The sequence below is a fragment of the Vespula vulgaris genome, chromosome 10 (genome assembly GCF_905475345.1).
Source record: "Vespula vulgaris chromosome 10, iyVesVulg1.1, whole genome shotgun sequence".
Lineage (NCBI taxonomy): Eukaryota > Metazoa > Arthropoda > Insecta > Hymenoptera > Vespidae > Vespula > Vespula vulgaris.
In genome coordinates this window covers 7,894,110-7,921,906 of record NC_066595.1, presented here as the reverse complement: position 1 = coordinate 7,921,906, position 27,797 = coordinate 7,894,110, and the positions used below count along the sequence as shown (strand labels likewise).

At 33.5% G+C, this 27,797-nt stretch overlaps 6 protein-coding genes across 13 annotated transcripts in view; 1 reads left to right on the top strand and 5 right to left on the bottom strand.

Annotated features, from left to right (window-relative positions):
- Positions 1-15,942, top strand: part of LOC127067159 (uncharacterized) — a 36,912-nt gene extending 20,970 nt beyond the window's left edge. Inside the window, exons 2-17 of one of the 3 annotated variants that reach the window (XM_051001771.1) lie at positions 2,655-2,829; positions 4,781-4,876; positions 6,443-6,486; positions 6,526-6,752; positions 6,887-6,942; positions 7,078-7,232; positions 7,456-7,634; positions 7,719-7,771; positions 7,957-8,088; positions 8,395-8,436; positions 9,089-9,282; positions 10,701-10,926; positions 13,137-13,266; positions 13,381-13,688; positions 13,805-14,003; positions 14,069-15,938. In XM_051001771.1, coding sequence (XP_050857728.1) covers positions 2,655-2,829; positions 4,781-4,876; positions 6,443-6,486; positions 6,526-6,752; positions 6,887-6,942; positions 7,078-7,232; positions 7,456-7,634; positions 7,719-7,771; positions 7,957-8,088; positions 8,395-8,436; positions 9,089-9,282; positions 10,701-10,926; positions 13,137-13,266; positions 13,381-13,688; positions 13,805-14,003; positions 14,069-14,233 — 2,381 coding nt within the window. In that variant the 3' untranslated portion in view covers positions 14,234-15,938. Of the gene's footprint in view, positions 1-2,654; positions 2,830-4,780; positions 4,877-6,442; positions 6,753-6,886; positions 6,943-7,077; positions 7,233-7,455; positions 7,635-7,718; positions 7,772-7,956; positions 8,089-8,394; positions 8,437-9,088; positions 9,283-10,700; positions 10,927-12,019; positions 12,246-13,136; positions 13,267-13,380; positions 13,689-13,804; positions 14,004-14,068 lie in introns of all 3 variants that reach the window. The other 2 variants (XM_051001769.1, XM_051001770.1) reach the window with 2 other exon arrangements.
- A 25-nt stretch (positions 15,943-15,967) lies between these two features.
- Positions 15,968-18,831, bottom strand: LOC127067165 (uncharacterized). Of its 5 annotated transcripts, none has more exons than XM_051001780.1 (8): positions 18,788-18,831; positions 18,498-18,618; positions 17,327-18,334; positions 16,976-17,232; positions 16,792-16,912; positions 16,536-16,719; positions 16,338-16,422; positions 16,127-16,275 (listed from the first exon to the last, which is right to left on the bottom strand). In XM_051001780.1, exons 3-8 carry the CDS (start codon positions 17,525-17,527, stop codon positions 16,161-16,163), a joined length of 963 nt encoding a protein of 320 aa, XP_050857737.1. In that variant the 5' UTR covers positions 17,528-18,334; positions 18,498-18,618; positions 18,788-18,831; the 3' UTR covers positions 16,127-16,160. The 5 variants fall into 5 exon arrangements, with proteins under 5 accessions (XP_050857740.1, XP_050857737.1, XP_050857738.1 ...); XM_051001781.1 differs by lacking the exon at positions 18,788-18,831 and having other exon boundaries at positions 17,327-18,116; positions 18,187-18,334; positions 18,498-18,665; XM_051001782.1 differs by lacking the exon at positions 18,788-18,831 and having other exon boundaries at positions 17,327-17,821; positions 18,187-18,334; positions 18,498-18,665.
- A 213-nt stretch (positions 18,832-19,044) lies between these two features.
- On the bottom strand, positions 19,045-21,238 carry LOC127067175 (adenylate cyclase type 10-like). Its single transcript, XM_051001795.1, has 3 exons — positions 21,041-21,238; positions 20,868-20,974; positions 19,045-19,143 (listed from the first exon to the last, which is right to left on the bottom strand). Exons 1-3 carry the CDS (start codon positions 21,225-21,227, stop codon positions 19,138-19,140), a joined length of 300 nt encoding a protein of 99 aa, XP_050857752.1. The 5' UTR covers positions 21,228-21,238; the 3' UTR covers positions 19,045-19,137.
- Positions 19,812-20,494, bottom strand: LOC127067173 (uncharacterized). The gene is made up of 3 exons (XM_051001794.1): positions 20,421-20,494; positions 20,214-20,357; positions 19,812-20,149 (listed from the first exon to the last, which is right to left on the bottom strand). Exons 1-3 carry the CDS (start codon positions 20,451-20,453, stop codon positions 19,922-19,924), a joined length of 405 nt encoding a protein of 134 aa, XP_050857751.1. The 5' UTR covers positions 20,454-20,494; the 3' UTR covers positions 19,812-19,921.
- Positions 21,239-21,908: 670 nt separating the features above from the next.
- LOC127067172 (adenylate cyclase type 10-like) lies at positions 21,909-22,688 on the bottom strand. Of its 2 annotated transcripts, XM_051001792.1 has the most exons (3): positions 22,450-22,688; positions 22,246-22,383; positions 21,909-22,179 (listed from the first exon to the last, which is right to left on the bottom strand). In XM_051001792.1, exons 1-3 carry the CDS (start codon positions 22,538-22,540, stop codon positions 21,959-21,961), a joined length of 450 nt encoding a protein of 149 aa, XP_050857749.1. In that variant the 5' UTR covers positions 22,541-22,688; the 3' UTR covers positions 21,909-21,958. The 2 variants fall into 2 exon arrangements, with proteins under 2 accessions (XP_050857749.1, XP_050857750.1); XM_051001793.1 differs by having other exon boundaries at positions 22,246-22,688.
- Positions 22,689-23,660: 972 nt separating this feature from the next.
- On the bottom strand, positions 23,661-27,648 carry LOC127067283 (uncharacterized). Its single transcript, XM_051002053.1, has 14 exons — positions 27,478-27,648; positions 27,163-27,304; positions 26,978-27,083; positions 26,693-26,829; positions 26,464-26,604; positions 25,959-26,035; positions 25,765-25,891; positions 25,394-25,561; positions 25,120-25,328; positions 24,901-25,054; positions 24,655-24,800; positions 24,383-24,584; positions 24,078-24,271; positions 23,661-23,980 (listed from the first exon to the last, which is right to left on the bottom strand). Exons 1-14 carry the CDS (start codon positions 27,588-27,590, stop codon positions 23,887-23,889), a joined length of 2,010 nt encoding a protein of 669 aa, XP_050858010.1. The 5' UTR covers positions 27,591-27,648; the 3' UTR covers positions 23,661-23,886.
- Between the last annotated feature and the right edge of the window lie 149 nt (positions 27,649-27,797).

The window sequence follows — 27,797 nt, the reverse complement described above, 5'->3', positions numbered from 1 at the left end:
TAATCGTTAATCCACATCTTCCAAGGACGTCCATCCCACTATTTTGGCTTTTCTCGACGACCTTCCTCGGACTTGAGTTAACCGATACTTTCAATGTCAACAGGAAGACTGCATTCTCGGATCTCTAATTTTTCTTTTTCTATTTCTCTCTCTTTCTCTCTCTCTCTGCTTCACTCCATTTGTTTTCTCACATATACATAATAATTATATGGATCCATATGCTTCTCTCAAGTATTATGTATGTAAGTACGCATAAATGATGCTCTTTTCGTAGAAATATGCATAATAATTGATCAAATTATTGATTGTGTTAGATTAATTTTTTTTTCAACGATAGATTTTTCTTATGAAAATTTTTATTTTTTTTTAATATCGATAGGATAAATAGTAAAAATTATTTACCGTATGGCATTGATAAATTTGTAAGTATAAATTTATAATATTAATTATCAATTACTTTAGACTTTTGAACTATTTTATCTATGGATATCGTATACTCGTATTTACTTTTTTCTAGATAAGTTGCATCCATTTCGGTCATGCTTCACTAATTCAATATCTTGTTTTCTTGTAAATTTTTTTCTATCGTTTTTCTCTCTCTTTCTCTATCTCTCATTTTTTTGAATGCGTTCGATGAAATTTCGATAAAGTATCCGAATTACGAATCTGAAATTTTGTCAAGTTTTTACGAATTCTTATATAAGACCTTAAAAAGTTTTAGTATATTTTCTTTTTTGAGTCGAAAGTTCGAAAGAGTCTCTATCATATTAACTCGAACTGATATCATCTTTCTATAGTTTCACTATGCAATTCTATTTTAACGACATGAACTTCCGTTAACTGACTCGATATCACGAAGTTTTAATTAAGTCGTACGATTATCTCGATTCCGACAGGTTTTATATTAATCATTCGACGTCGCATAATCTGAGAGAAAATCTTGATGTGTTAATAAGTATTTTTTGCGAAGAAGTGGATGAAGAAGAGGAGGAAGTTGCTGAGAAGTTTTTGTAGATAAGAAGAAAAAGAAAAAAGAAGTGGTTAGAGAAATCTGATCGATGGAATGTCGAATGGAACAGGAATATTTTTTTCTTGATAATTTTGTTTCTTTCAAATTAAGTAATTTATCGTAAAAAAGATAAAATTCGTTGTTTACCAAGCCAATTTGCATCTCATGGATTCCATTGTAATTTACATCCTGTTACAAATCAACGTTGCACGGTGTCGAACGACACTGATCAAGATACAAGCATATACACAGCATAAAATTATGATCGTAAAAACGGTTACGAGCCGATCCAGTTTCTATGATGGCAAGTTTCACGCGCCCTACCCGTCGTCATATTTGTCCTAGTTAGTGGATCAACACGAAGAAAACTTATATGGGAGAAACATTTCGATGAAATATAAGTAGACAAGGGTTTTGTTGTTCCAGCAAATATTCTCACGTAAGAGAGTGAGTTGAGATGCTGTGTGACGCAAGTTGTCGGCTTCCTAGCAAATCAATTCGTCCTCTCTTATGAGCCGGCCGATCCCACGATAAAATTGCATTGGAAAGTTTTAGTGCGTTTTAAAAAAATAATCGAATAGGTGTTTGTTACTTTGTTGAGACAATCCAGCTTTATGATCTCTCTTTAAACGATAAACTAAATAAAAATTGCACAAAGAATTTTCTGTTATCATCTTAAAGTCGATTGTTTCACTTTTGTTAAATTATATAGATCGATATAAATGTTGATGCATCGCACGTACTTACACGAACAATCCATAGCCGAGTTGCATAGACAGACACATTATGCGTACAGCGTATGCGCAAGGTCGACCAAAAATCCGCTTACTTTTCTCTTGCGCAAGCTACCACGTATGCCGTTCGCATTTCAATATGCGACAAGTAATACCGCTATATCAACTAGTCTTGTTTGCTATTTTGAGATAACGTAGACTTGATGGAAATTATCGAAAGCATTGCGACCGATCGTCATCATTTTCTAATTCGTTAAAATCAAATTGATGAGATTTCATCTAAACGACCAATTATTTTCTCTAATAATTAATTTGAAAGCCGTGTGGTTATATACGAGAGACTACTTAAACACACAGGAAACAAACTAAATCTTTTCAGTATAGAAAGGCTAGCATTAGCAAAGGAATATCCAAATACGGTGTCCAACTAAAAGAAGTGTGTAATCGGCGGCAGCGCGTAAAATTGAACGATCAATTCGTAACCATACGCGTCGAGTCCTCCCTATTAACGAGTATTGTTTGAATGCTGGCCAATGTAAGGCTAATTTGCTCTTAAAGTAGTCTCCTTCCTACTAATTATAGTTTCCCGTGAAATTAATGTCCATTCTAAGCTATATCGCTACTCCAACGCAACCGAGCATATACGAGGAAGTTTCGCGTAAAGTATAATAATTTTGTAACGTTTGCTTGGATCGTTAATTAAAGAAGAAAGAAAGAAAGAAAGAAAGAAAGAGAGAGAGAGAGAAAAAAACAAAAAAAGAACACTTGAACAGTTTTCCCTATAATATTTTCCTTGTAGGAAAACTTTTCTAAATAATAATTATAGATATTAATAAAAATATTCTAATTAAATTGAAAATAAATAAACTGATTTGTAATGTATAAATTCTTTTTTTTTTTTTTCCTTCAAGGTTGTCAACGAAATACACCGCGAAGTGCGAGAGCCAGTAGAAATGATGCAGCTTTGGAGTTTGAGTGTCCCGAAGAGTTTGGTTATTATCCTCATCCTCGAGATTGTACGCAGTACTATGTTTGTGTCTTTGGCGGTGCTTTGCTCGAATCTTGCACGGGTGGTTTGATGTACAGGTTTGTAATAACCGCTAATAGAATATTATTCACGTGATCGATATCATCACGATAGATCGATTGATTTCAAGATCTTTTAAACAAATCCATATGTATTTGATAGAGAATAGAAGAAGTTTCGAAAGGTGTGAAAAGGTGACCGATTCGGTGAAAGGGAAACTTTCTGTATCTTCGTTCTCTTCGCTGCTTGCATGTTTATAATGTCGCATACCTATTCCATAAGTATATAATCGTAGAAGGCCAACGTCCGCTTGAATTACTTTGCGGTGACAGGTGAACTCTTGGGAGAGTATCTTGTGAAACAGAGAGAAAAGATTATTTCTTGAGAGTTCACAAAGAACGAATGGCTAGTATGGCCGTGAATTAGAGTGATAGTAAACGAGAAGAATGAATGGTATTTTTATCTGAAAACAGAATGATTAATAAGATATACGATACAAAAGGTAATTCTCACGGAAGATATGCTTTCAGAGATTAGACATCTTGACTTTTTTAATAATTCTCGTTTTGTCATGTTTTTGCTTTTCTATTTTCATTATTTACTTTCACACTGACATTAAACGTTAACTTAAATTTTCGAAATTAACTTTAAATTCTTTCAAAAGTATTCATTTTATTCGGACGATTAATTCAAGATTATTTTGTTAGTCTAAAATTCGAATCGATAATCACGGTATAATTACAACTCATGAAGTTGTATCAAGCTGTGCACTTACAACGTGTTTCTATCTTTGCTATTCGACTTTCGTCTAAAGTAAAGTTTATAATGAATTTCGCGTGCCAACGTGTCCCGTGCGAAAGCCGCTTTTGTCGATTGACCATTCCAGTGCGTACTAACTTGCTCGTTCGACGCTCTCGATCGGAACTTTAACGAGATACCGCTATGATCTCAGTTCATGCCGCTAGTGGGCTAAAGAGACCAGGAAGCTAACGAGACTTGAGATCGACGATTTGCGCCTAAAATTCTAAACATTACTTTTTAAGATCGACTTGTTTCTCTGACATATTCAGGAATTCTCGTATTTTCCTTCTTTTCTTCCATTTTTAATTCTAATACCAATTAGAATTTCATAGTTGCAAGGACGATTTTAATATGAGCCGTATGTGGAACATGAGTTTTGTCAAAGTCGATCGTATTAAAGATCTTCGAGAGCCTTTCGTTTCTCTTACGTAAAAGTAGATACTACACTTTACTATTAGATTTGAAAAGAAAAGTCGTCCATACTCGTACGCAGACTCGTACGCAAAGTTTCAGAGTGGAGCGTTAAAGAGAAGTGAATTTTTTCTTATTAAAGATTAACAAGAAATTACAATGCCATTCTTGAGGTGCATATCCTTGACATTTAACATCCGCCTCGCAAGTTTATTCCTATGGATCGAGTCTATTGAAATAATTTTTGCGCAAAGTTTCATTGATTTCATCGAACGTTTTATGATCTTAATTCGATTCGAGTTCGATATAAGGGATGTTTCGATTTACTAAGCTAAGATATATATATATATATATATAGAGAGAGAGAGATATCTTCGAGGTAGAAATATTTATAAGAAGTCGATTTCGAATAAGTATATGGGCGATCGGCGCGCGTAAAGCCGACCCTGGAGCACTTTCAATCCGGTCGTCTGGTTTTGCACGGTAAAAGGGGGTCGTACGTATAAGTGTAACCCTGGAAAAAATTGATCTGCCACACCTCGTTCGATACGGAGCGCGCGGTATATTCGAACCGGTGTGGCACTTTTCATACATGTATGTGTGGGTAAGCTTGTCCGTATGTACCATATGCATGCGTGATATGTGTAAGCGTGTATGTTAGAAAAGAGGTTCTTAACAGTAAGGCGATATCCGATTAGGTATAAATCCGAGATTACAATGTTATTAGGTAGGTACTCGAATTGTCCAGTTTATTATTTCCAAAGGAAAAATTTGTTTTTATTCACGTTATGTTCACAGCCATGAATTGCAGACGTGCGATTGGCCACGTAACGTTGGTTGTCCTGAAAGTGGTTCGGTCAACAAGGAGATCGATGAGGATCCGCTGTTGGAAAGGTATGACCTTGAAAGGGACAATCCGATCTTTCAGTTTTTAATTAAAATAATTTGTGTATATGTATTTACGTATATGCGACGTAACAATCTCTCACCGACTACACTCCAACAAAAATGTTCTCGTAACGCTCTCTCCCGATGTTACTTTTTAATTATAATTGATTGCATTCAAGTTTATTAGCCGAAGTAATCGTGCACACGCAAGAGGTAATTGAGACATCGTCTAATGACGTCATCATCGCGTAGCATCGTTTATTCGTGCGATAGAACATATTCGCTCGAGAGTTTTCCCACCGTCTTTCTATTAGATCGACGATCGTCCATAATAGAATCGCGATCTTACGCTTAATTACGAGTAGGTAATTACCGATAACGCTTGATCGCCGGATAATTGAAATAACGCGACGCTTTTCCCACGAGTCTTAGCGTGGAAAAATGATTTCTATTGGATAAAAGGAACTTTGTGATCGATCTTGACTTCCTCGAACGGATGTCCGTCGATCATTCCAATCGATCCGATTTTTTTTTCATTAGGATTACGAAACGATCTTGTTTGTATTTCACCCACGTTCGAAAGTAAAGAAAAAGAAAAAATAAAGTATAGACTGTAGACGGAAAGAGGTGAAAGAAGGTGAAAGAGTTCGCTCAGAGAGAGGTGGAGACAAAAAGAGGGAGGAAAAGGAGAAGGATAGATGAAGGAGGGAGAAATCGGAGAAAGGAAAATAACTTTGAGATAGAACGATTCGCGAGCTCGATTCCTGTCTGTCCTGGTCAATCCTTCCCACCTCCTCGCCTCACCTATCCCACTTACGTTGTCCTAACTCGCGTGCCTAAATGGTTGGTGCTATGTAAGTACGATGCACGTGGGTCGAACAAACCTTTCGACTTGTCTCTATACGCAAATACTAGACCAGCCAAGGCTATATTCGTATTTTCATGCTACTTTTACATAAAGAACATTCCGAGTTACGAATAAATATTTAGGATTATCGAATGAGTTCTTATTCTCTTTTTTCTGTTACGTATATACACTATATATATGTGTGTATATATGTGTATATATAAAGTCGTCATAGCGAAATTGAATAATTTTCGGCATAACGACGGTTTATAAGAGATTTCTTGTGACGAGAGAGAAAGGAAGAGAGAAAGAGGGACGGGGGAGAGAGAAAAAGAGAGAAAGAAAAAACTAATTTAGTTCTAAATCTACTTCCGGCTATATTTTTCACAATAATTTCTATCAATTCTTTCTTTTTTCTTGTGAACTCCTCGTTGCGCTGTCTGAGATTCGTTTTTCTTACTCTCTCGCATAAGCTTATTGGCCGTAGACGGTATAAGCCAAGTGTCCCGTTGTGCAACAAGTTAAGCAACGAGAAGTCAGTGGGCATTCATTAAAGTATTGTATAGGAGTAAACGGAGAGGGGGATTTGATTTCTCAATTTCTACCAACTCGTCCCCCCCTACATCTTACTTTGTTCCGGGTGTTAACGGTAGAGATTATGAGAGAATGGTTAGCTTTTCAAATTTCGATGAAATTCGATATTATTGAATAAATTGAATATGTAGATCTACCAAAATCGAGTCGTTGCAACAACAACAACAACAGCAGCAGCAGCAGCAACAGCAACAGCAGCAACCTTTGCAACGACCGATCCAAAGGCAACCGGTTCTGATCACTTCAACAGCTTCTCCAGCACCTCAGACCACGGAACGGCAATATCGTCAGCGACAACAAGCTAGGAATTATCCTGAGGACGATTACGAACCTCCCAGCGAGATTGAGAACGATAGACAACAACGTGTCTACAGAGGACAACCTTCGACGATAGGACAAGTGCAACGTGACCGTGATGGACTTCGTAGAAACATCATATCTGTGAGTATTGATAGGAAATGATAGAGAAATGATAGAGAAAGAGAAAGAGAGAGAGAGAGAGAGAGAGGAAGATGAGAGAAATGAAGAGATTCAATCGAGTAATTTTTTTTTTCTTTTTTCATCGTTAATCACAGGAGAGAGAAAAGGAGAGCCTGGTGAATGCACGCGTTCAAGCGGAGTCTCATTTCAGGTATTGTAGAAATGATGATTTTTATTAATCGATTCTTGTATAACCGTGATTTTTCTCTGTGATATTTGTTATAAATAAATTACGGAAAGTTTGGAGGAAATGATGACGTATCTATCTTTTCGATATATGATGCAGGACTCAGGTACCTTCAACGGAGTCATCTAGAATCGCTAAAACTTTGGCGTCCACGGTAGCACCGATCATATCGAAATCATATTACAATGATCCTGATCAAAGTTATCCTTATTACACAATTTATGAGGATGACGTATCCATGTATAAGGATGACGGTGAGTACCATTTTATTCGATTACTTTTACGATAAGAATTTCCTATTCGATTGAATATTATCGTTGAGAACTGAATAAACGACACTAAACTTTTAAATCTTCTCTTTTAACGATTTAGCATTTTAACGATTATCTCTTGTCGTTAATGTTCTCACTAACCCTTCCTTGACATTATCGAGCCAAGGCATTCTTTTTCACAATGACCATGACTTTTCCCACTTAGATTACAATCAATACACGGTGAATCAAACAGTTCCACTGCAACAGCCAAACGTGAAGATAAGCGAAGTTAGTACGAAACAATATCCACAAAAATCGAAAAAAGTTAGCGTTAACGACGCGGATAGATATAATCTGAATCATGACGTTACTGCACAGGACTATGATATCTATGAGAATCAGGTGAGAAAGAGAGATTAGATGATTTTCTTTCTCTCTCTTTATATTTTTATCATTTTATCATTCACTTATTCTCTATTTCTTTAGGCTCAGTTAAACAAAAATAAATTCAGAATCTCCGAAGGACAGCCACCTTTGAGGTAAAATACTAAAAATTATTTTTCTTTATTTATGACTCATTAAAGATACGTATGACTAAGATATAAAGATTTTTTCTCTATCGAATCGAAGTGTCCGTCGTGTATATCTAATCAGCAGTAGAAATAGTCGAGTCGTTTATTCGTTTGATTAAGCATGTAAATATTTCTTTTATGTCACGATACAGGACAAACGTGGTAAGCCATCCGGTGGTCCATGTGACGACTCCGAATGCCATTGTTGACACCTTTGTCCCATTAACGACTACTACTCAAACACCTACGACAAGTGCCAGGCCTTACACAGTTAGTGTTTCAAGGTATGTGTTACAATGTATGTATTTATATACGTAAAAAATAATCCGTTGAATGGAAATGGTTTCTTCACGTCCCTCCTTGATATCAGATGGATCCATGTGATCTAGATCGATGAACATGAGTGGCGAAGCGTCTTGAAGGGCCGTTGGCCGAGACCCGATTTCGCTCACGCGCATAATGGCCTCCGCAAAAGTGATTCTTCGCTCTTACTTACTTTCTCCAGCGATGAACAACGAGCAGTTGTCCTCCCGATTCGATTCAACAATCTAAATCGTTTCTTTTTACAATATTTTCTTTTTATATTTCAGTCGAGGCCGTCCACAACAAATCAACCGAGGCACTGCGCCACCGTAAGTCGATCGATTGTTTCTTATTAATTAAATATTCTATCCATTATCACTATAACATAATATTAATTACTTTGGAAGAGTAAAGTCGTCGAATGATCGCGTTGAAAAAAAAAAAATAATTTTTCCTCAACGAGCAGTGAAATTCAATTACGAAAGAACTCATTAGCAGCGTGCTTCTCTCCTTCTCGTCGATAATGAAAGTAACGTCGCGAGATACTTCCTTCGAGTATCAACGGAAATACATACCGTGAAAATAACGATGTAGAAACTACGAGAAAGATAAGAAGTTTTTATAACTGGAAAGAATTGCTCGAATATATAGCGAAATATTGTATGTTTCGAGTATTTAACCCTTAAAGGCTATCATTAATGAAATTCTCTCTCCAAAAGATGAAAAAAAAAATTGGAAGAAAAGAATTTATCGAGTGTACAATATTTTTATTTAATATATTAAATAATATATATATAATTGAATAATATGTATAATCGAATTTACTTTTCTTTATTGCATTTTAAAATGAAAAATATTATAATATACTTCGATGAAATTTCACATCGACGTGATTCTCTTTACGATAGCCTTCAAGGCTTAAATCAATTTAAAAAAAGGGTTAAATCGCCGAAGAAAAAAACTGAGGAACAATCCTTTCAGTCGTTCACGACCCACGTTGAAACCATCGACGGAGATAGTTTCGAAGGCGCAAGAATTCATCGATATCTACCGATATCCACCGGTTAGACCAGCCCCGATTTATCCGACACCTCAAGTCGACAAGCCTGCAGCGAAATGTCGAAGAGACGTCTGTCTACTTCCGGATTGCAGCTGTGGTGGTGCCGACATTCCAGGTATACGCCCACTTTTGTCCTTAACTTTGATAATACTAAAGATATACATAAGTACATATAGAACAGCAGTGGTCGAATTTTACAATGGAATTTTCTCTATTCGTCCTTTCACTTTTCGTTGTTGGATCCGATAAAAAGTACCGACAAACAAATCTTTTACTCGATAAAACAGTTTCGCTCTCTTTCGTCTTATTATATCGCAAAAGAAATTTTTTATTTTTCATTCTTTCGATCTTTCAAAAAAGAAAAAAAAGAAAAGAAAAAAGGAAAAGAAAAGAAAAAATGTCGGAGTTTTTGCTGTATCCTTTAAAAATAGACAAAGCGAGAAGGGATTGATGTAGAAGTCATAATCGAAAGGACGATCGAGAGGGCTGAATCGCGTGTCGGCTTTTCGATACGAAGGAACGTCGACCGGCAGTGACGTAAGTCGTCGCGCTACGAATGTTAAGTTTGACGATCGGTTTAGCGGTCGCCATGACTTTCTCCGATTCTAACGTTACATATACACGTTATATAGTGCGTTCGAAAGTGAAACAGATCCGCGTCGCGTATGTACGTATATATATATATATATATATATATATATATATATATATATATATATATATGTATAAATATATATATATACACATATACGTATATAAATGTATATACACCGGTCGACGTATCGCATGCGAGCGATGCCCTTCGAAATCGAAAGCTTTCCGAGAGAGCGAGTAATATTTTTTTATTTCGTTCCAAGATGAAAGCGAAGTGGTAACGATCTCTAGGGATCTCTTAGCTCGAATGACTCGTACGTGCCTGTAAAATCGAAATTTTTTTTTTCATCTTAATTTTCATTTTATCACGATCGAGTTCGAAGAATATTCGTTTAGTCGAAATTACATGGATAATTTAAATACAACTGGTATATGTTTTTTCATTTTCGAAATGGATTATGTAATCGTTTAATATATTTGTACGAAAGCGACAAGCGTGTGAAATCGAACGGAAGATTCTCTTTCTCGGTATCGAATCTCGGCGGTCGCATCTCTCGTTCCGGTGAAATTTCTTGAGTATAATAGTATTAAGTAAAGTTGAAATGTCAGCGACGCTTTTGATTTTATTGACTAAGAGTTATGTAAAAATGGCCGATTCAAAATCTTTTTTTTTTAACGGTTCGTTGTAAAGTTCGTTACAAATGTTAGCTCGGCGAGTTAGATGACAAGATGAGATAAGTAATTCGATCTAACGGAATGAAAATCCATACGAATCGTCTTAATCTGATCGGATAAGAAGACGATAAAAAAGAAAAAAGTAAAAAAAGAAAAAGAAAGAAAAAGGAAAAAACAAGAAACGAAAAAAAAAGAAATAAATGAACGGAGTTAGAATCGTATCGGATTTAAAATACATATACGATGAATCAATCGTCTATTCAGGAGGAATCCCAGCGGAGGAGACACCACAGATCGTCCTTCTAACGTTCGACGATGCCGTTAATGATCTTAACAAACCGTTATACGGTGATTTGTTCGAAAATGGCCGTAAGAATCCGAACAACTGCCCGATCACGGCGACGTTCTATGTGTCGCACGAGTGGACAGATTATAGCCAGGTGCAGAATCTTTACGCCGATGGCCACGAAATGGCATCTCATACGGTCTCGTAAGTCTCTCGCTTAGTAAAAGGAGAAGAAGGAATTTTCGTTGTTGTCCTTTCTACCGACATCTGTGTGGCTTAACAAGAAAGGCTAGAAAGAATCACGTAACCGTGTCATATGGCGCGTGGCTATCGTCATTCGAGCTTGACGCTACGCTCATCATCCTCTCTCTTTCTTTTTATTTATATATGTACATATATATATGTACATATATATATATATATATGTATGTATGTATGTATTCGTGTGTATGAGCGCGCGTGTGTGTATTTGTGTGTGCGCGTGTACGTCTTTATCTCGCTTTTAATCACTTTTCATACGCCAAACTTGTTCTTTAAGATTAAACGAGGAATAAGCGCTAATTACGAAGGATCTTACCGATCTTGAAAAGCACGAGTCAAATAATACATCAATATTCATTAAAAATTTATTATTCATTTTGTCAAGTAAAATATTATTATTAATACGACGTTAATCTCTTACGGTGACCGACTTAGAGAGATCTCTCCGAGTATACTGAGTAAAGGCTATTTGTCGAAGAGAAGTACGTGAAAGCAAATAGAGTCAATCAAGGAATAATATATATTTATGGAAAAAAATGACGGTGCGCTTCGATCGGTAGGACATCCCTAAGCTCCCTAATGGGAAATAAAAGAAAGGTGGATCTTATGCGTCCGGTGAAACGATCGGTTATCTCTTCTTCTTCTTTTTCTCAGCTTCCTCTATTCTCGTCTTCTAAAAGGAGAGGAAGGTGGTACGCCAACGACACCGATACTCGTAGCGCGTGTAAAGAGTTTCACCGAGCGCGTACGATACTCCTGCGGTATACTAATGACGCCTACTGACTGTAACTCTTTTCTCTTTCCCATTCGCTCTCTCTCTCTCTCTCTCTCTCTCTCTCTCTCTCTCTATCTCTCTATCTATCTATCTTTCTTTCTTTCTTTCTCTGTCTCTTTCATCGTCACGCATCATCGTCCTATGTTCCTAACGAAAACAATTTAAAATGCGACGGAATCGCTATTTCAAACCGGACGAACAAAACTTCCTACGATTTCTTTAAACCTTCTCCCTCGTGTCCTACAATCCTAAAAACAACAGGTGACTACCTTCCGGAGGAGATCCCACAAATCGTCTTGTTGACGTTCGATGACTCTGTGAACGATCTAAACAAGGGCCTCTACACCGATCTCTTCGAGAAAGGACGAAAGAACCCGAATGACTGTCCTATCTCAGCAACATTCTACGTATCCCACGAGTGGACCGACTACAGCCAGGTCCAAAATCTCTATTCTTCCGGTCATGAGATTGCCTCCCACACGGTCTCGTAAGTATCCTCTTTGCAGGATCGACAACCCAACAATATCTATCTATCTATATAAATGCGTATAGTATCTCTACAACACATATGTACTTTTTATTGTATGCAATGGCCCATGTCAAACGACAGATTGATTTCTCTGATCTCGAGTTCATCAAAATCATTTGTCTCTTTTCATTCGTCTCGTTAATGTGCTTTCAAATTTGATTCACGCTTATCCAACGATCATTCGAATCATCGGCACGTTATAACAGATCACCAACGGTAATAGGTATCGATTAACGATCATTTCCGATCGCTGCTCTCAATTAATTAAAAACTAATGCTAGCTTGTTCGTATTACCGATCGCTAAAAGCAACATAGATCATTCATATTGTACGGATAACAAATCGAAGCGTACGTGCTCGATGTGAAAGAAACGTTCTTGCTTTCGCGGGTTATGAAAGACTAGGGCCGAGTCCAAGATTCGTCATGATCGCACTTTCTTCGCTCAATATATATATATATATATATATATATATATATATATATATATTGTGTACTATATATGTATGTTGTACATATATTATATACTATATGTACTATATAACGAATGTCTCATTTTAAATGATATGGCTAAATATATCCGATCCTATTGGTTTCAAAAAGAAATGTTTGAAATAAAAGTTTTTAGATTTTGAGAAGTTTAATTCTAACTGTTAGTATATTAGTTTCCGAATATCAGTTCTAAATCAAAACTTTATCTGTTCAATTCTCTCTACAACCTCTAGGAATTTGTAATAGGATATTTTGAAATGTCCTGCATAGATCTAGATAAATTTGACTCGGCTCTAGGATATCGTTAATTGAAAAAATTTTTAATAAATCGAGACGAAGGTAATAAATATCAATCGTAGGCACAGTTTCGGGGAACAATTTTCACAAAGAAAATGGGCACGAGAAGTAGCTGGACAGCGTGAAATTCTTTCGGCTTATGGAGGTGTCAAGTTGGAAGATGTTAGAGGAATGAGAGCTCCATTCTTGTCGGTAAGATTAATGATTCCTTCCAAACACTCAGTTTCTATTCTCTTTACCTAAACAACATGTGTCTCTCTTTCTCTCTCTCTCTCTCTCTTTCTCTCTCTCTCTCTCTCTCGATAGGTCGGTGGAAACAACATGTTTAAAATGCTGTGGGATACGAACTTCACCTACGATTCGTCGATGCCAATTTATGAGAACAGACCTCCTAGCTGGCCTTACACGTTGGACTACAAACTCTTCCACGACTGTATGATACCTCCTTGCCCCACCAGATCTTATCCTGGATTGTGGGAAGTTCCTATGGTAATGTGGCAAGATCTGAATGGTGGTAGGTGTTCTATGGGAGACGCTTGCAGTAACCCGCCAACTGCCGATGGAGTCTACAAGATGCTTATCAAGAACTTCGAGAGACATTACACGACTAACAGGTATGCGATTATCTTATATTTTAAACTTTCAATTATCGATATCGATTTCCCTCGTATATGTATTTACACATAATATTATGATAAAATCAAATGTCTCGTGTATTTTGACATAACAGAGCACCGTTCGGTCTCTTCTATCACGCGGCATGGTTCACTCAACCTCATCACAAAGAAGGCTTCATATCTTTCCTTGACACGATCGTTGCTATGGATGACGTTTGGGTTGTAACGAATTGGCAAGCTATTCAATGGATTAGAAATCCAACGCCTCTAGCTCTGATGCATAATTTTGAACCATTCAGTTGCAATTTTGCGGTAAGTCGATTGAAAGGATTAACGGAGAAATTAATGCGATAACGATAATCTTGTGTTTTGTTTAGGATCGACCGAAGAAATGTAACAATCCGAAAGTTTGCAATCTTTGGCATAAAAGCGGTGTTAGGTATATGAAGACTTGTCAAGCTTGTCCAGATATTTATCCATGGACGGGCAAAACTGGTATTAGGAGCAGTCGCATCGATAACGAAATCGATACTCACGAATGAGATGACAAACCGATCAACTTGGCGATCGAGACCCACCAATGAGGACGAAAGAGACAAAAGGAAGAATACGATACATAGCTCATACAGCATCCGTGTTCTTATATCTCTCGTTCCTTTGAACAAACAGTTCGAGTACGCCAAATTGTTTTATTTTTCTTTAATTTTTCTACTCTTTCACTCCTTTTTTCTTTTCTTTCTTTTTTTCATTTTTCTTTTCTTTATTGATCGAGAAGAATAAAGCAAGCAACGTGGCTAAAACTTTCGCGACTTTGGTGGGTCTGCGTAAGTGTAATCAAAAAAAATCCAGTCCTTTCTAGAAAAGATTTCAAAACAGGACTGTTGCATAGTACGTGTTAAAAAAAAGACTTTGTTCCTTTATCCTTCTTTCTCTTTTTCTTTCTTATCTCGTCCAATCGGTTAACCACGATAATATAACGACGTTACGATATAATAATTGTATACAAATACGTTAAAATGGTAATTGCGTTATATTGTTGAAACAGGGTAACTTGTCACGATACGAATAGAACTATTAAATTATTTCGAAGCAATATATTAAGACGGTGGGCATTGATTCATGCGACCGCTGAACGTGGCGCGAATCGATGACTGAGAGTCGGTGAAGCGTAGTAACTTTTATCTTCTTCTTCTTCTTTCTTCGTCTTATTTTTTTTCTTTATTTCTATTATCTTCTTGCTTTTCATCTTTCTATTATCTCATCATTTTCTACGTACGTGTCTTCCTCATATTTTCTTTTCTTTTATTTTATTATAAGTCTTCCTCTTTTACCTACTTCGAAATCTTTCAACACATTCTTGGCGTACTCAAAAAAAATTCGAGATAGAGCAATTAATCACGAGTAATAAATAATAATAATAATGATAATAATAATAATAATAATAATTAAATAATAATAAAACGATAACGATAATAATATTCGCGGAAAAAAATGAGAATGATCGCCGATCATAAGGTTTCGTACATCATTTCGTGATATGTATTATCATCCACCGAGGTTCGAATGTGCGGAGATCACTTTGATGGAAATTTATTAAAAAAATGTTGAAAGAAAAATGTTGCTTTCTTGAAGGATCGTGCGCACGAGAAGAATCATTGCGTTTTACCTGAACCTAAAACATATAATGCACCTTTAATAAATACACATTTCGCTACTAGGATTCACAAGTGCACGCACATACATGCGCACACACATAATTTATCGTATAATTTATAATCAAGTATAATCAAATGGGATTGAACGAATGGAATCTTATGAAAATTAATGTTTACTTTAAATTAAGCAGGATGGCAGCCATACGTCACATGTTTCTATTATAAACATATATTTGGAATCGGTAAAGGATAGAGTATAGCAGCCCAACTATTTAAGTCATATTTCTCAATATCCTGCCAGTGAATGTTATTCATATATGCGACATTTTCAATCCAGTATTCTCTGACATTGCAAATCTTCATCGCCTTGAAATATTAAGAAAAGTTTTAATAAAACAAGAAATCGATGAGAGATCAATCATTTACATTCATTTGTATCATAGCAATTTTATAAATATGATTTCATTAATTATTCATATTACCCGTTTACTTTGTATGATCCATGCGATTATAAACTTGTTATTTTGCAAACGAGCCCATTTTTCTGCCTTATTCAGGTTAAAATTTTTCTGTGAACTTTTGCTACGAATTATATTTATATGAGATTTATAAAAATAGAAAAACGGTTTTATGAATGGAGCACGTTTCGAAATTCGGCTGAGAGTTTTCGTGATTTTATAAACCCCGTCAAGTACTTCCGTATATTCACTTGCTTTCTTTAAATTTATACAACGAATTAGCACTAGGAGATAGTATTCCAAGCCCTGCAACGACAGATTAGAATACTTAGAATATATCGTCGTGATTAATGATACTAATTCGAATGGATTACTTGGCTGCAAGAGGCAATGGCAGAAAAATTATCATGTTCAACTTGAGTCGTATAAGTATCTATAGTTATTTCAAAACTTTCGTCAATGTTGTATCCCCTGAAAGGAAGTTTGACGAGTAAATGTGTATCAATGAATTACAAACATTCTCGTGAACTTACATTCGCAATTGCCAAATCCATAAACCACTAAGAAGTCGAGTAAGACAGATTGGATCGCGAGAAACGCAAGCTTTCGTATCGCAAGCTATTTCATAATAAATATGTTGTTTTCCTTTTTTTTTTTTTTCATTTTAATTTAATGTACATTTCATTAGTATGAATCGAACGATGGATACAATTAAAGATGGATAAACGTACCGACGATTGTTTTGGCATACTGGAAACAGGATTCGTAAGATTCCAAAAATATTCCAGCTTCTAAGAGTAATTCCAAGCAAAGAGCATAATACCAAGTAATCGCTGAATTGTCAATGTCCTCGTCTGAGATGTAATAAAGTTCGTTGATAAGATCAACTGCTTCGCTGATATGTTTCGTCCATACCTGCAAGATATGAAAGGTATGAAAGATATGAAACAGTAGAAGAGTGAATAGAAGATATTTACTATTGATTACCATGATTTCTATAAAAGATGGCAACAAGGCAAGTTTCACATGGATAAATTTCATCGCGCATGCTATTTTCAATATTTTTTTACCAAATTCTATGGCCTTTTCAAATTCACCTCTCAAAGCTCTAAGAATACATTATCGTATATGTATGATTAATTCGACTTTTGTTTGATCTTGATAGTATTACCTGATTTCGTACATCGCCAAAAATATTTCCGATATAAACATTACGTCTTCAGGGCAGAACCAATATATTTTTTTTGTTATTATCTCTATCATGAGATTCTCGAGGCGTTTGATAAAGTTGAAGTTAGCTGTACGTCGAAGAACTTTTACAGCAGCCAAGTAAATCTTGGCCTGTTTTAAAAAATTACCTGAATTTTCGAATCCTAATCTGAGACTTTGTAAAATGATCGACTTCGCAAGTTTTTCTTTTCTCTCTATCTAGATGAACATATTATGATCGTGTTTAGTTAATAATTTATATAACTTAAAAATGATTCATATATTAGTATAATCAAAAGAATACGATTGTCACCATAAGAATCGAAGAAAATCGTGCAAGATAAGATGCCAATTCCAACCTATCAAAAGCTGTAGGTCCTCGATAACGATTGACAAAATATCGTAAAAATTTTGTTCCTATTTGTAAATATAAGCTTTCTATGCAGATTACGTAACAAATAGCTATTGATGATTGTGGTATGGTAGTTCGCAACGCTATTGCTTTGTTATACATTATCTTTGCTTGCGAAAAATGACCTAGTGCCACGTTAGCATCGCCTAAAAATCATTTTCTTGAAATAATTATACAATTAGAACAAAATCAGCTACATACCCATCAATATCAAAATTATTCCTTTATTAACGATGGAATATACGTTACATTTTTCTTTTTTCCGACATTCGTTTTTTAATTTCTCGTTTTTTTGTTCGGCAAATTTAAGAATTTTTAAAGCATACATTGGCTCTGCAATGTAAATTAATCCTATGCTATATTCGATTAGAAATTCCAACATATCTTCTTCCGAACCTAGAATAAAGTCGTCTTATGATCGATTGATCGATCAAAAAAATAAACGTATATTTTTGCTAGGATCAAATACTACAACCTATTTGTTGCATATGTTGACTCAATTGCCAATATATGGAGTTAATTTTGTCATAACAATGACAGTTTCTGTAATCGATAGAATGAAATTCTTTCAAAAAAGTACGAAAAGGATGGGTTATTTTTTCGGGTTCGATAAAGGATTTTCTCAAGGAATTTAATCTGTATTTATCATATACGATATGATCTGAGACATTTGCAATATCTGATGAATATTCTGTAATAGGAGATATAATTTCGATGGAAGATATGTGACAAAAATGAATATGTATAAAGCGAAATGTGACCTTCTACTTCTTCATTTTCTTCATCATGGTTAAAGAGTGACAATAGGAATACTTCAGAGTTAACAGCATTTATCGACTTCAAAGTTCGTTGATTATCATTTTTAAGAAAATTTTGTTCCGCTCTTTTAAGTGCGTTAGTAATTATAGTCTGCAATAATAATACGACAAACTTGGCAAAAAATAGAGGAAGACCGTTTATAATAAAAAATGAAATGAATCGTGCAAAAAATTCTTAAAAGTAGAAAAATGTTATGAAAAAAATAATAATAAAATAAAATAAAAGAAAAATAATATAAAATATACTTCTTTACCTTGTTCGATAAATTTCTAGAGAATGTTTTTAAAAAGGAACTGCCACCGCATTCATTACATTTATGAGTTTCTCGTTTGTAAATCATATAAGTTTTGTACCAATAATCATCTTTTTCATTCCTTTGCAACATATTGTACAACATTTTATAAAACGAAAGGATCTTAAATTCCAATATCTTGCAATTAGAATAAGTGGCAAAGTTTGGTATCATAAAGTTGTCTTTAAAAATCGAAACAGATTTGATTTTTATACAATTTAGATGAATATGTTTAATAGTATGTAACTTACTAGAATTCGAGCAATTACATTGTACCAAATGATGCATATCAGAGAATGTTTTTCGTCTTATAAGTAAAGCATGTAAATAATCATCGGTATAAAAGAAGTGTCTTTGTATAGAAGCACATTCCACTACTCGTATCCGGATTAGTTCGGACACGGCTGCAAAACAAAAAATAAATAACTTTACAAAATAGTGTAATCATCGAACAATACAATTTACTTGCTTTCAGCTGTAATCAATGCCGTTGAATTTGTAAGATTTTGAACGATCCCCCGTATAAAAAGTTTACCGATTGCCGCAGCACATTTAATAAATTCTTTTTGATACGGATTCATCCTTTCAAAAATCATTCTTTTCAAACCTAAAATGATATAATCATATTACATATTTAATTTATATATTATGTTTCCTTTTAATACGCATCAAATTTATCAACATTCAGGTATCATAATAGTTACTATTATAATTCAAGGTGGCGTCAGCAAAACCAATATATCTATCATTAGTTATGCAAATAGGAAAAAGATTTGTTTTGGAAGAAGGTATCACGTCTTCCGGGAACAAATCAAAGGATACTTTTCTAATCATATAAGACTTCGGGAAAATTAGATTATATTTTTTTAATTCATTGTTACTAATAGTTAAAAAAGTAAGTCCGTTACTTTGCAAAGTCAAACTCAAAAATACTTCGCACCAGCCTATATCGTTTCGACTATATCTTTTTATAATTCTGTTTAAAACGATATATACTATTAATTATCAATATATCGATATCAATGTAATATCAATATATTTACTTGAACATTTCATAAAGAACTTACGTATCCAAATTTCTAGATATTGCGACAACATTAAGAAATTGACAGACAAACCCAGTTAAAAATTGGTTTTCTAGTCCTTCTAAAGGAATTTTTATTAATCTATTGTCTTCGAAAAGATTCTCCTCTATGTTGAAGGATTTAATATTCAAAGGTGGATTTAAAGTAGTTATTACTATCACTACGTTAATATTGTTCAAAGCTACTGATACAAAATACCAGGATGTCGAATCAGTATAATGGAAGTCGTCCAAAAATATACACATTTTATCACTCTGTAGCATATAAAAATTTTACATGAAAAATTTCGTTAAAATTTATTTAATTGTAAGCGTCACATACTTGATTTAAAATAAGGTTGAAAATTTCTCTCATTTTGACATAACGTTGCGAATGATCAGCTGCACAATACTCATTCGAAAGAGGAAAGGAAACTTTCATTAGAGTATTTAAGTAACAAAATTCATTCGAGGGTAGAAACGAACTCAATTTCTTTTTCAATATTCTTTCGCGATCTTTAATGCACTTGCAATCTTCTGCATTTAGTATCTGAAATGTAAGATCGATTTAATATAATTAATTATGCATCGTTAAATAATTCCTAAGTATTTACCAGTAAAATAATATAATAAATCACTGTGAATTCCTTTTCCGAATAAGAATAATGCAGAGGAAGTTGGATAACATTTATTTGTCTATTTTTAGCAATGCTGACGTAAGCATCGAGCAGTCTAGATTTACCAGATCTTTCATCACCCTAAAAATATTAACCAAAGTTAACAAAAATCTTCTTAAAATTCTATCGCATCAAATTTCAAACCATTATCAATATTCCAGAATAATTTCTATCCATCACTCCGATATTATCTAAAATATCATTGAAAACTTCCAATTCTTCAGAACGACCCAAAATAGGATAACGATAATACAAGTTCGAAGTTTTAACCGGTGGTAGCTGTATACTATAAAACGCAAATTTGACAGCTCAATTTGAATAATCTATTGAACACAAATTTGAGATTATAATAAAAATATTATTTACGAAGGTATTCCAAGAAACTCGTAAACGTGACACTTTCCAATTTTTTTTATTTCGTGTATACCACGCGACTTGAATGCAGTTCTGCTTAAATTACTGTGAATTATGGTATCGTAGTCGCAAGATATCTTTAATTGGTTAATATTTATTAAAAATCTATGTTAAGCGAAGAAGGAAAATATCGAAAGAAAATAATAAAAGATTAATATATACATATATAAAAATAACCTTATCGTATGAAATTTCCATCATGCCCTTAGCATAGGTCAGTGGCGTACCGATGATCATATACTCTTTTCTCGTGTTGTGACCAACAACTCCACAATAGGCCATACCTTGATATAAACACATAAAGATTAAAGGATTTCAAAAAAAAAAATAGTATACTTTATAAATCACACCTGTAGATACACCAATCGATACACCACGTATATCTAGATTATTTTTAAGAGCATGTAATATTTTAAACGCGCATGTTATTGCATTTTGCGTCATTTTCTCATTGTTAGTAATAATTCCGATCAATTCTTTTAATCCAAAAACAATCGAAAATAAAATATTGCTTTCATACATATTCATTAAATACATACATGCCGAGAAAGGACGGATTATACTGTAAAATTAGTATAATGTTATATTCCGTAGTATTTAAAGACGTTACACACAAAATTAGATGAAGTTACCTATGTAGAAGCAAATAACACTCGTCCATCAAATAAATAAATTCCAAGGTATTGGAATTAGAGGGTATAATATCTATATAAATAATTGTTACTCGTCTTGTTTCCATTAGATATTCCAACGGTTGGTTAAGTGCGATCTGTTGCAATTAAGACAAAGAGTATGTAAAACTTGTTTGACTTCGTTCAAATCGTAGAATTTTACTTGCTGGGTAACTGTATGTATTAGATAAATTTTCAGCTGAATTCCAATATTTCGTTTTATTGCTTCAAGCATAGAAGTTCGTGCTAGAAAGAAAATGAGAAATTATATAATTAATAATTATTTTTTTTTAATTATTTTTTTTATTAATTTATAATAATTTTTGTTAATTATGATGTACGTGAAAACATTTCTTGGTCTTGATCTTCTTCGGAACTGGTACTTTCTTCTGTTGAGTCCATAGTTGTTTTCATTAATAGCTCACTTAATTTTTGCAACATTGCAGGATCCCAATGATTGGAATTATTTGTGATTAATGGTCTGATCGTAGTTCTACGCGGTTTTAGTTTTTTGTTATATTTTAGTATTTTAATTATCTGGAAAAAATTGGAACAAATGATTGTCTTGAATAGACAGTATATTAGTTCAAAAATCTTTTAGCAAACTTTTATATTATGCGCATCCTTGATCACATATTCGTATTTGGAAGGTGTACAATATTCCCAGGCCTTTGTAGACAAAATTAAATCACCAGGTAGAGAAATATCCTGTGCTTTTTTAAAATCTAAAAGCGGTTGACCCGCGATAACGTAATGTCGTGATAGTTCGTTTCCGAGGATACTAAATATTACGTTTCCAGCCGAAATAACTATGTTCACTATTTAGAAAAACATAAGAAAGATTTTTGATATCGAATGAAAATGGGCTAACTATTAATATTTACTTTTCAACTTAAATTCTGCATTTTCTTCTATGGCCATTACTGCATTTTTTACATTAAAAGCACAGTTTATCACCTTTGGCATAATGTTTAATATTAATTCACCTTGATGAATCCTCCATAAAGATAGTATCGTGTCCTCTGATTAGTTTTAAGTTATTATTTTTTGCTCTTAGGAGGAATATGTATATAATTATGTATACGTACGCGAAATTTTAAAAACGTCTCCTTCTACTGTATATATTTCACTGATTATAACGTTAAAATATTTATTTAATAAAATGGTAAAAGCATACATTCCACCGTTCTCGGCATTTCTGAATGTATTGTAACGATTTGTTAAATCTGATAGAAAAAATATATGGATGCGAATTATTTTTTATAATAATTATATACATACACACACACACCCACACACAAATATAATTAGAAGATACTCAAATTAACCTGAAATATCAATAAATAGTAAAATCGCATCAAATTGATCCTTAATCTTCTTATTTAAATCTTTGGCTAGGATAATTTCGTTTGGTACAAAAGTTGCCATGAGGCGGGTGAATTTATTACTTGCTTCAATATCTAAAGCCTGAAACAATAAATAACATTTTTAAATCATCCAATTGTTTTTCTCTATTTACATATAATTATAAACTAACATCTTTCACAGAATTTCGTTCATTTTCTAGATCATTCGATTTTGAAGTCAATCTGGATAGTAAAGAATTATTCCTAGGTCTGAATGTCTTCTCCATCTTTATGTTAATTATTTATCATATACGAAATTATAAATAAATTTATTAATGATTAAACTTCATGTTGTATATATTGCGATATCTTATGTTTTGTGTAATATTCTATTTATCGATGAATGATAACATAATGGTTAAGTTAATTTCTATAATATCAACAAAGATAAAGTTTTTCTCACCAGATGGCTATTCTTTCTAGTACATTGATCGTTTAGATTGTAGATTAGTACTCTAGTTTCTTAACCAGAGCAAATCATCGACGAAGAAACATTATTTTTTCAAATGTTGTTTTTCAAAGAAAATAATGCTTTTTCAAAAATTCAAGAAACTTATGTCCTCGTGTTAACTGCAATGATCTTTAAAATGAGATTACTTTCATCAAAATCGGTACTCATCGTTAACGTAAATCATCATAAAATGAGGGGCGATGAACAACTTTAATTTTTATAACAGAACACTTATTACTCGTTACCTCTTGGAATGATTTTTTGCTTCATAGATATTCAACGTGTTTACGTTTATCTTATCGAAGCGATTAGAGCGATATTTACAGCTAATTTCGTATATAAACTATAAAGGAAAAACTGAAAAATTGATTAAACGTTTTATCGATCTAACGAAAAATATTACGTGTAAATGTATTATAGTCGAGATTAAAAATGTCGAGTTTATTTTCTTTTCTCATTTTAATATAATACGGAATAAACGACAAGTGGTGTATTTTGATAGTACATTCTTTTTTCCTTTTTTAATGCTTTTACATAATCACTTATACGAAGTATCAATCGATTAACAAAGTCGATGAATGAGATAGACATTTTATCTGTTCCTCTTAAAAAATAATATTAATTTGGCATACAATGATATTAATCAAGCGTGTGAATGAGTTAGATATTCACCCATCTTTTACTAAATGAAGCACGCTGTCCCGAGTAATACCACTTTCTCTCAAGGATAACTCTAATTCTTCTAATCGTTTTGGTGAATATCTGTCGAGAAAAATAAAAAGAAATAAAACATTCGAAGGATATCTAATTCGAAAGTTGAAAAGAAAAATTAAAGTATCCTAAAGAAAATATATCTTACCCACTAACGAGGATTTTATATCCTTTGTGCCAAGTTGCAGGTAAAGCCTCATTCAATAGTTCGTAAAGTTTAGCGATGAAATCGTCTGCAGATAAGTGAACGAGATAAACAGTGCCGCCATTCAATGATCTCACCTTCAAACGAAGCTCTCCGGACTTTCCACTGGGCTCGTTAATTTGATGTAAGATAGGAGGCTGAAACACCGATTCGATATTAACACGTTTCATTAACATCAATTTCATACTAACACCTAAAACGATACGATCTAATTACTCATAAAATAATTTTAAAATTTATTATCTTACAGCTGGTTTGCTAGCATGCGTCGCTGATTTAGAAATTCGAGGATTTCTCGGTGATTCTGATTCCGAAGATTTACCAGACATTTTACTTTCATCTTCGGACAATGATTTTGATTTAGAAATATTCGATCTGCTAAATCGAAGATTTGATATACTTGCCGATCTTGATCGAGTTCGCGAACGATCGTTCATCTTCTCTAAACGACTACAAAATATCATCCAACTTATTTTATATTTTATTAATAACGAGTAATTCGATATAGGAAGATCTTTACATTGGTGATAATTTTGATGATGATCTATCGTTGCAATGATGTGGATAATTTCGTCCGCTACTTGGAAATCTCGAAACATTTCTGAGTTTAGAATTCCTTTCTCTTACCAACAGATCATATTCGATATTCTTTGTAGCGAGATCTCGCTGTAGTAAAAGTACAAGGATTAGAATCAAAGCAAGGATAGGACAAGATAAAAAGCAAGGAAAGATAATAAAGGATTAGAAATTGATTATTCTTTCTTACTTTCTCTTTACGACTGCTCAAAGCTAGCTCAGCATTAATGTGAGATTGAAGATGAGAATCAGAACAAACGTTATTGTGCGAAGCTAAAATTTGAGATCTCAAGGAAAGAATATCGACAGATTGTGAATCTGGAGAATTTTTTGATTTCAGTGATCTACAAACAAACGTTGATTATTATTCGTTATAACAACTTATTATTTATAAACATAATTGTAAAACCTCGTGGCGAAAGATGAAGCAAAATCAATGTTGCAAGGACTCTCTTTTACTCTTGGACTGCATTGACGAGAAGAATTCGACGATGTCTTCGAATTACGAAGACGAATCGATGATGATCCGTCTTTCGACGTTTGCTTTCCTAATCGATAACCGTGGCCAGGAAAAACATTAACATTATTTGTGTACACTTCCGATCTATGATCTTCGACCTGAATAAAGGAATATAAAAATTATGATAAAGTCTAATCGGAGTATTTATCATAATTATTTTTACTTTGAAAGGTACTCCGTTTGGATAAGCTTCTTGTAATTCAGATGGGAAATAACCATCGAGAATATCACGTATGAAGGAAGTTGTCCTTGGATCATTGTAAAGACGCAAAGGACTATCTTGGACCAACATTCCGTTCTTGTAAAATTTCAAGGACATGCAGGACAATGTCTTGAAAAAACAAATGTATTTAATAGGAAAAGGAACTTATTTTATGTTCATTTCGATCGATCAATTTTTTTTTTTGGATTAGAAATAAAAATAAAGTTGTTTTCTTTCTTTTTTTTTTCACAGTAATCAAAAAAATACAAAATGGATTAAAAGGAGTAGGGATTAACATTAGAACGGCAAAAACAAAACAACGATATATTTACCTTGAAACTTGCTCCACTACCTTTTTCATTATGATGCACGTGGACCTCTCCCTTTCCTGCGGCTACATTTAATCGATCGATGTTAGCGATAAGTTGTTCGTAACAAGATTCAATGAAATTACTGAAACTGACGGTCCCTAATCAATTCAACGGTTTATTTGCATTTTAAAAGATTCATTTATAAATAGACTTACTTAATAGAATATTCTTTATTTAATGTTGAAGTGCCATTATCTCCGACCCAGATTAATCCATAATCGGCTAAGAATTTCTATGTAATAAACCCAATCTTTTTTTAATATACATACATACATACATACATACATACATACATACATACATACATACATATATATTAGAATGGATATATAAATTAGTTAACGTGCCAATTGCTAAAGCAAGAAAAGAAATAATTTACATATTATATAAAATAGAATAACATTTTTAGTTCAAGTCAAATACTCCGAGAGTTTAAATTGATATAAAATAATTTACGTTACATGTAGAATACTTAAGAGAAAAAAAGAAATCTTCAAAATTTGTTATCGATAGACTTTATAAAGATCATTCTTTTTTTATGAAAAAGTATAAAGAAAAAAAAAAGAAATGGAGGGAAAAACAGTTATCCGATTTGAAATAATTGTTACTTTATCCATTTCATTTATATAAAAAAAAAAGGGAAAGTAAATTAAATCGAACCTCCATCTCAAAGATTTTATGTTCGAGTATGAGGCATCGTTTGTAAAGGTATCCCGAATTGTCAGTTTGATTAGTTCGTTGTTGGTATTCCTTTTTCCTAAGGGTTTCTTGGTTTTTGCATTTCGTCTCCAAGTCCTTCACCTGGGCCAAATTATGTGAGGTCGAACATTATCCCACCGTAAGATGTGTATTTATTCTTACAAAGACGGCTAAAGCACGGCTAAAGAACCTTCCGTTTGAATCTTTCGATTTCCTGATCTTTGTCATGCAATCGTTCCTCCGCCTTAGATAAAAGATTCTGCATCTTGTGCATCTGTGACTCGGCCAGGTACAATTGTTTCGTCACTATACTTATGAATTCGCTTTCTACAAATCAAGGAACGTTGAAATCTTTTTCTATTTTCTTTGTTAATTTAATTCGTAATTATTTTTAGAGATAATTTGTTCGAAATTTTTTTCTTTTTATTACTATTATTATTATTTTTTTTTAATTTTATGATAATTCGTATGGTACCTTCTTCAATGGTGTTATTTACATGTATGGGAACATTCGAGGATCTTTCAAGTATTTTATTGTTATTCATCCATAATCGTCTACCACTAAAACATGCCCCTGAATTCTACAAAAGTTTGTAATGTTTTAATTGTATTACCGAAGTACATATGTATATTATCTTGCGATAAGATTATTATTTCTACCGTTTTATTCGTATCTGCCCACGACGTGCCAGGATTAGAAACGATTTTTGGTCTCTGCGATTTATCGATATTTCCATTATCTAATCTTTCATTGTCAGTACCACTCAATACGTAAGAAGAGTTAGATGTTACTTTTTTTAATCTGAAGAAATGAGATGTCAATTGATTTTATATTTTGCTTATAATGAAAATTTTATATGACAAAGGATACAACTCGGAAGATCGTTTTTGTCCCCTTTTTTTATCAAGATGTTTACTATATAATATATATATAGAAAATAAGATAACTATATAATGTATATAAAAAAACAATACTTGTGTTTGCTGTTACGCGAAGAAACGAATTGATGTTTCTTTTCCGAATTCCCTGTTGGATCCGATTGACTCATTCTGCCTAGGATCTCGTTCATTAATGAATTCGATAACATTTACGTCAAAAATTTTTTGAGGTTATCCAAAAATAACGTTTGTCCACGGTAATGTTTGAAATAGTCTAGATAAAGAGAGCTAAATGGATCTATGAAAATCAATAACAATCTGCGATCGATATATATATGTATGTATATAGAATTGCGATCGTTCTATTATTTATTAGTGTATAAAAAAAGCGAATTCCATTCTATTCATATTTGAAG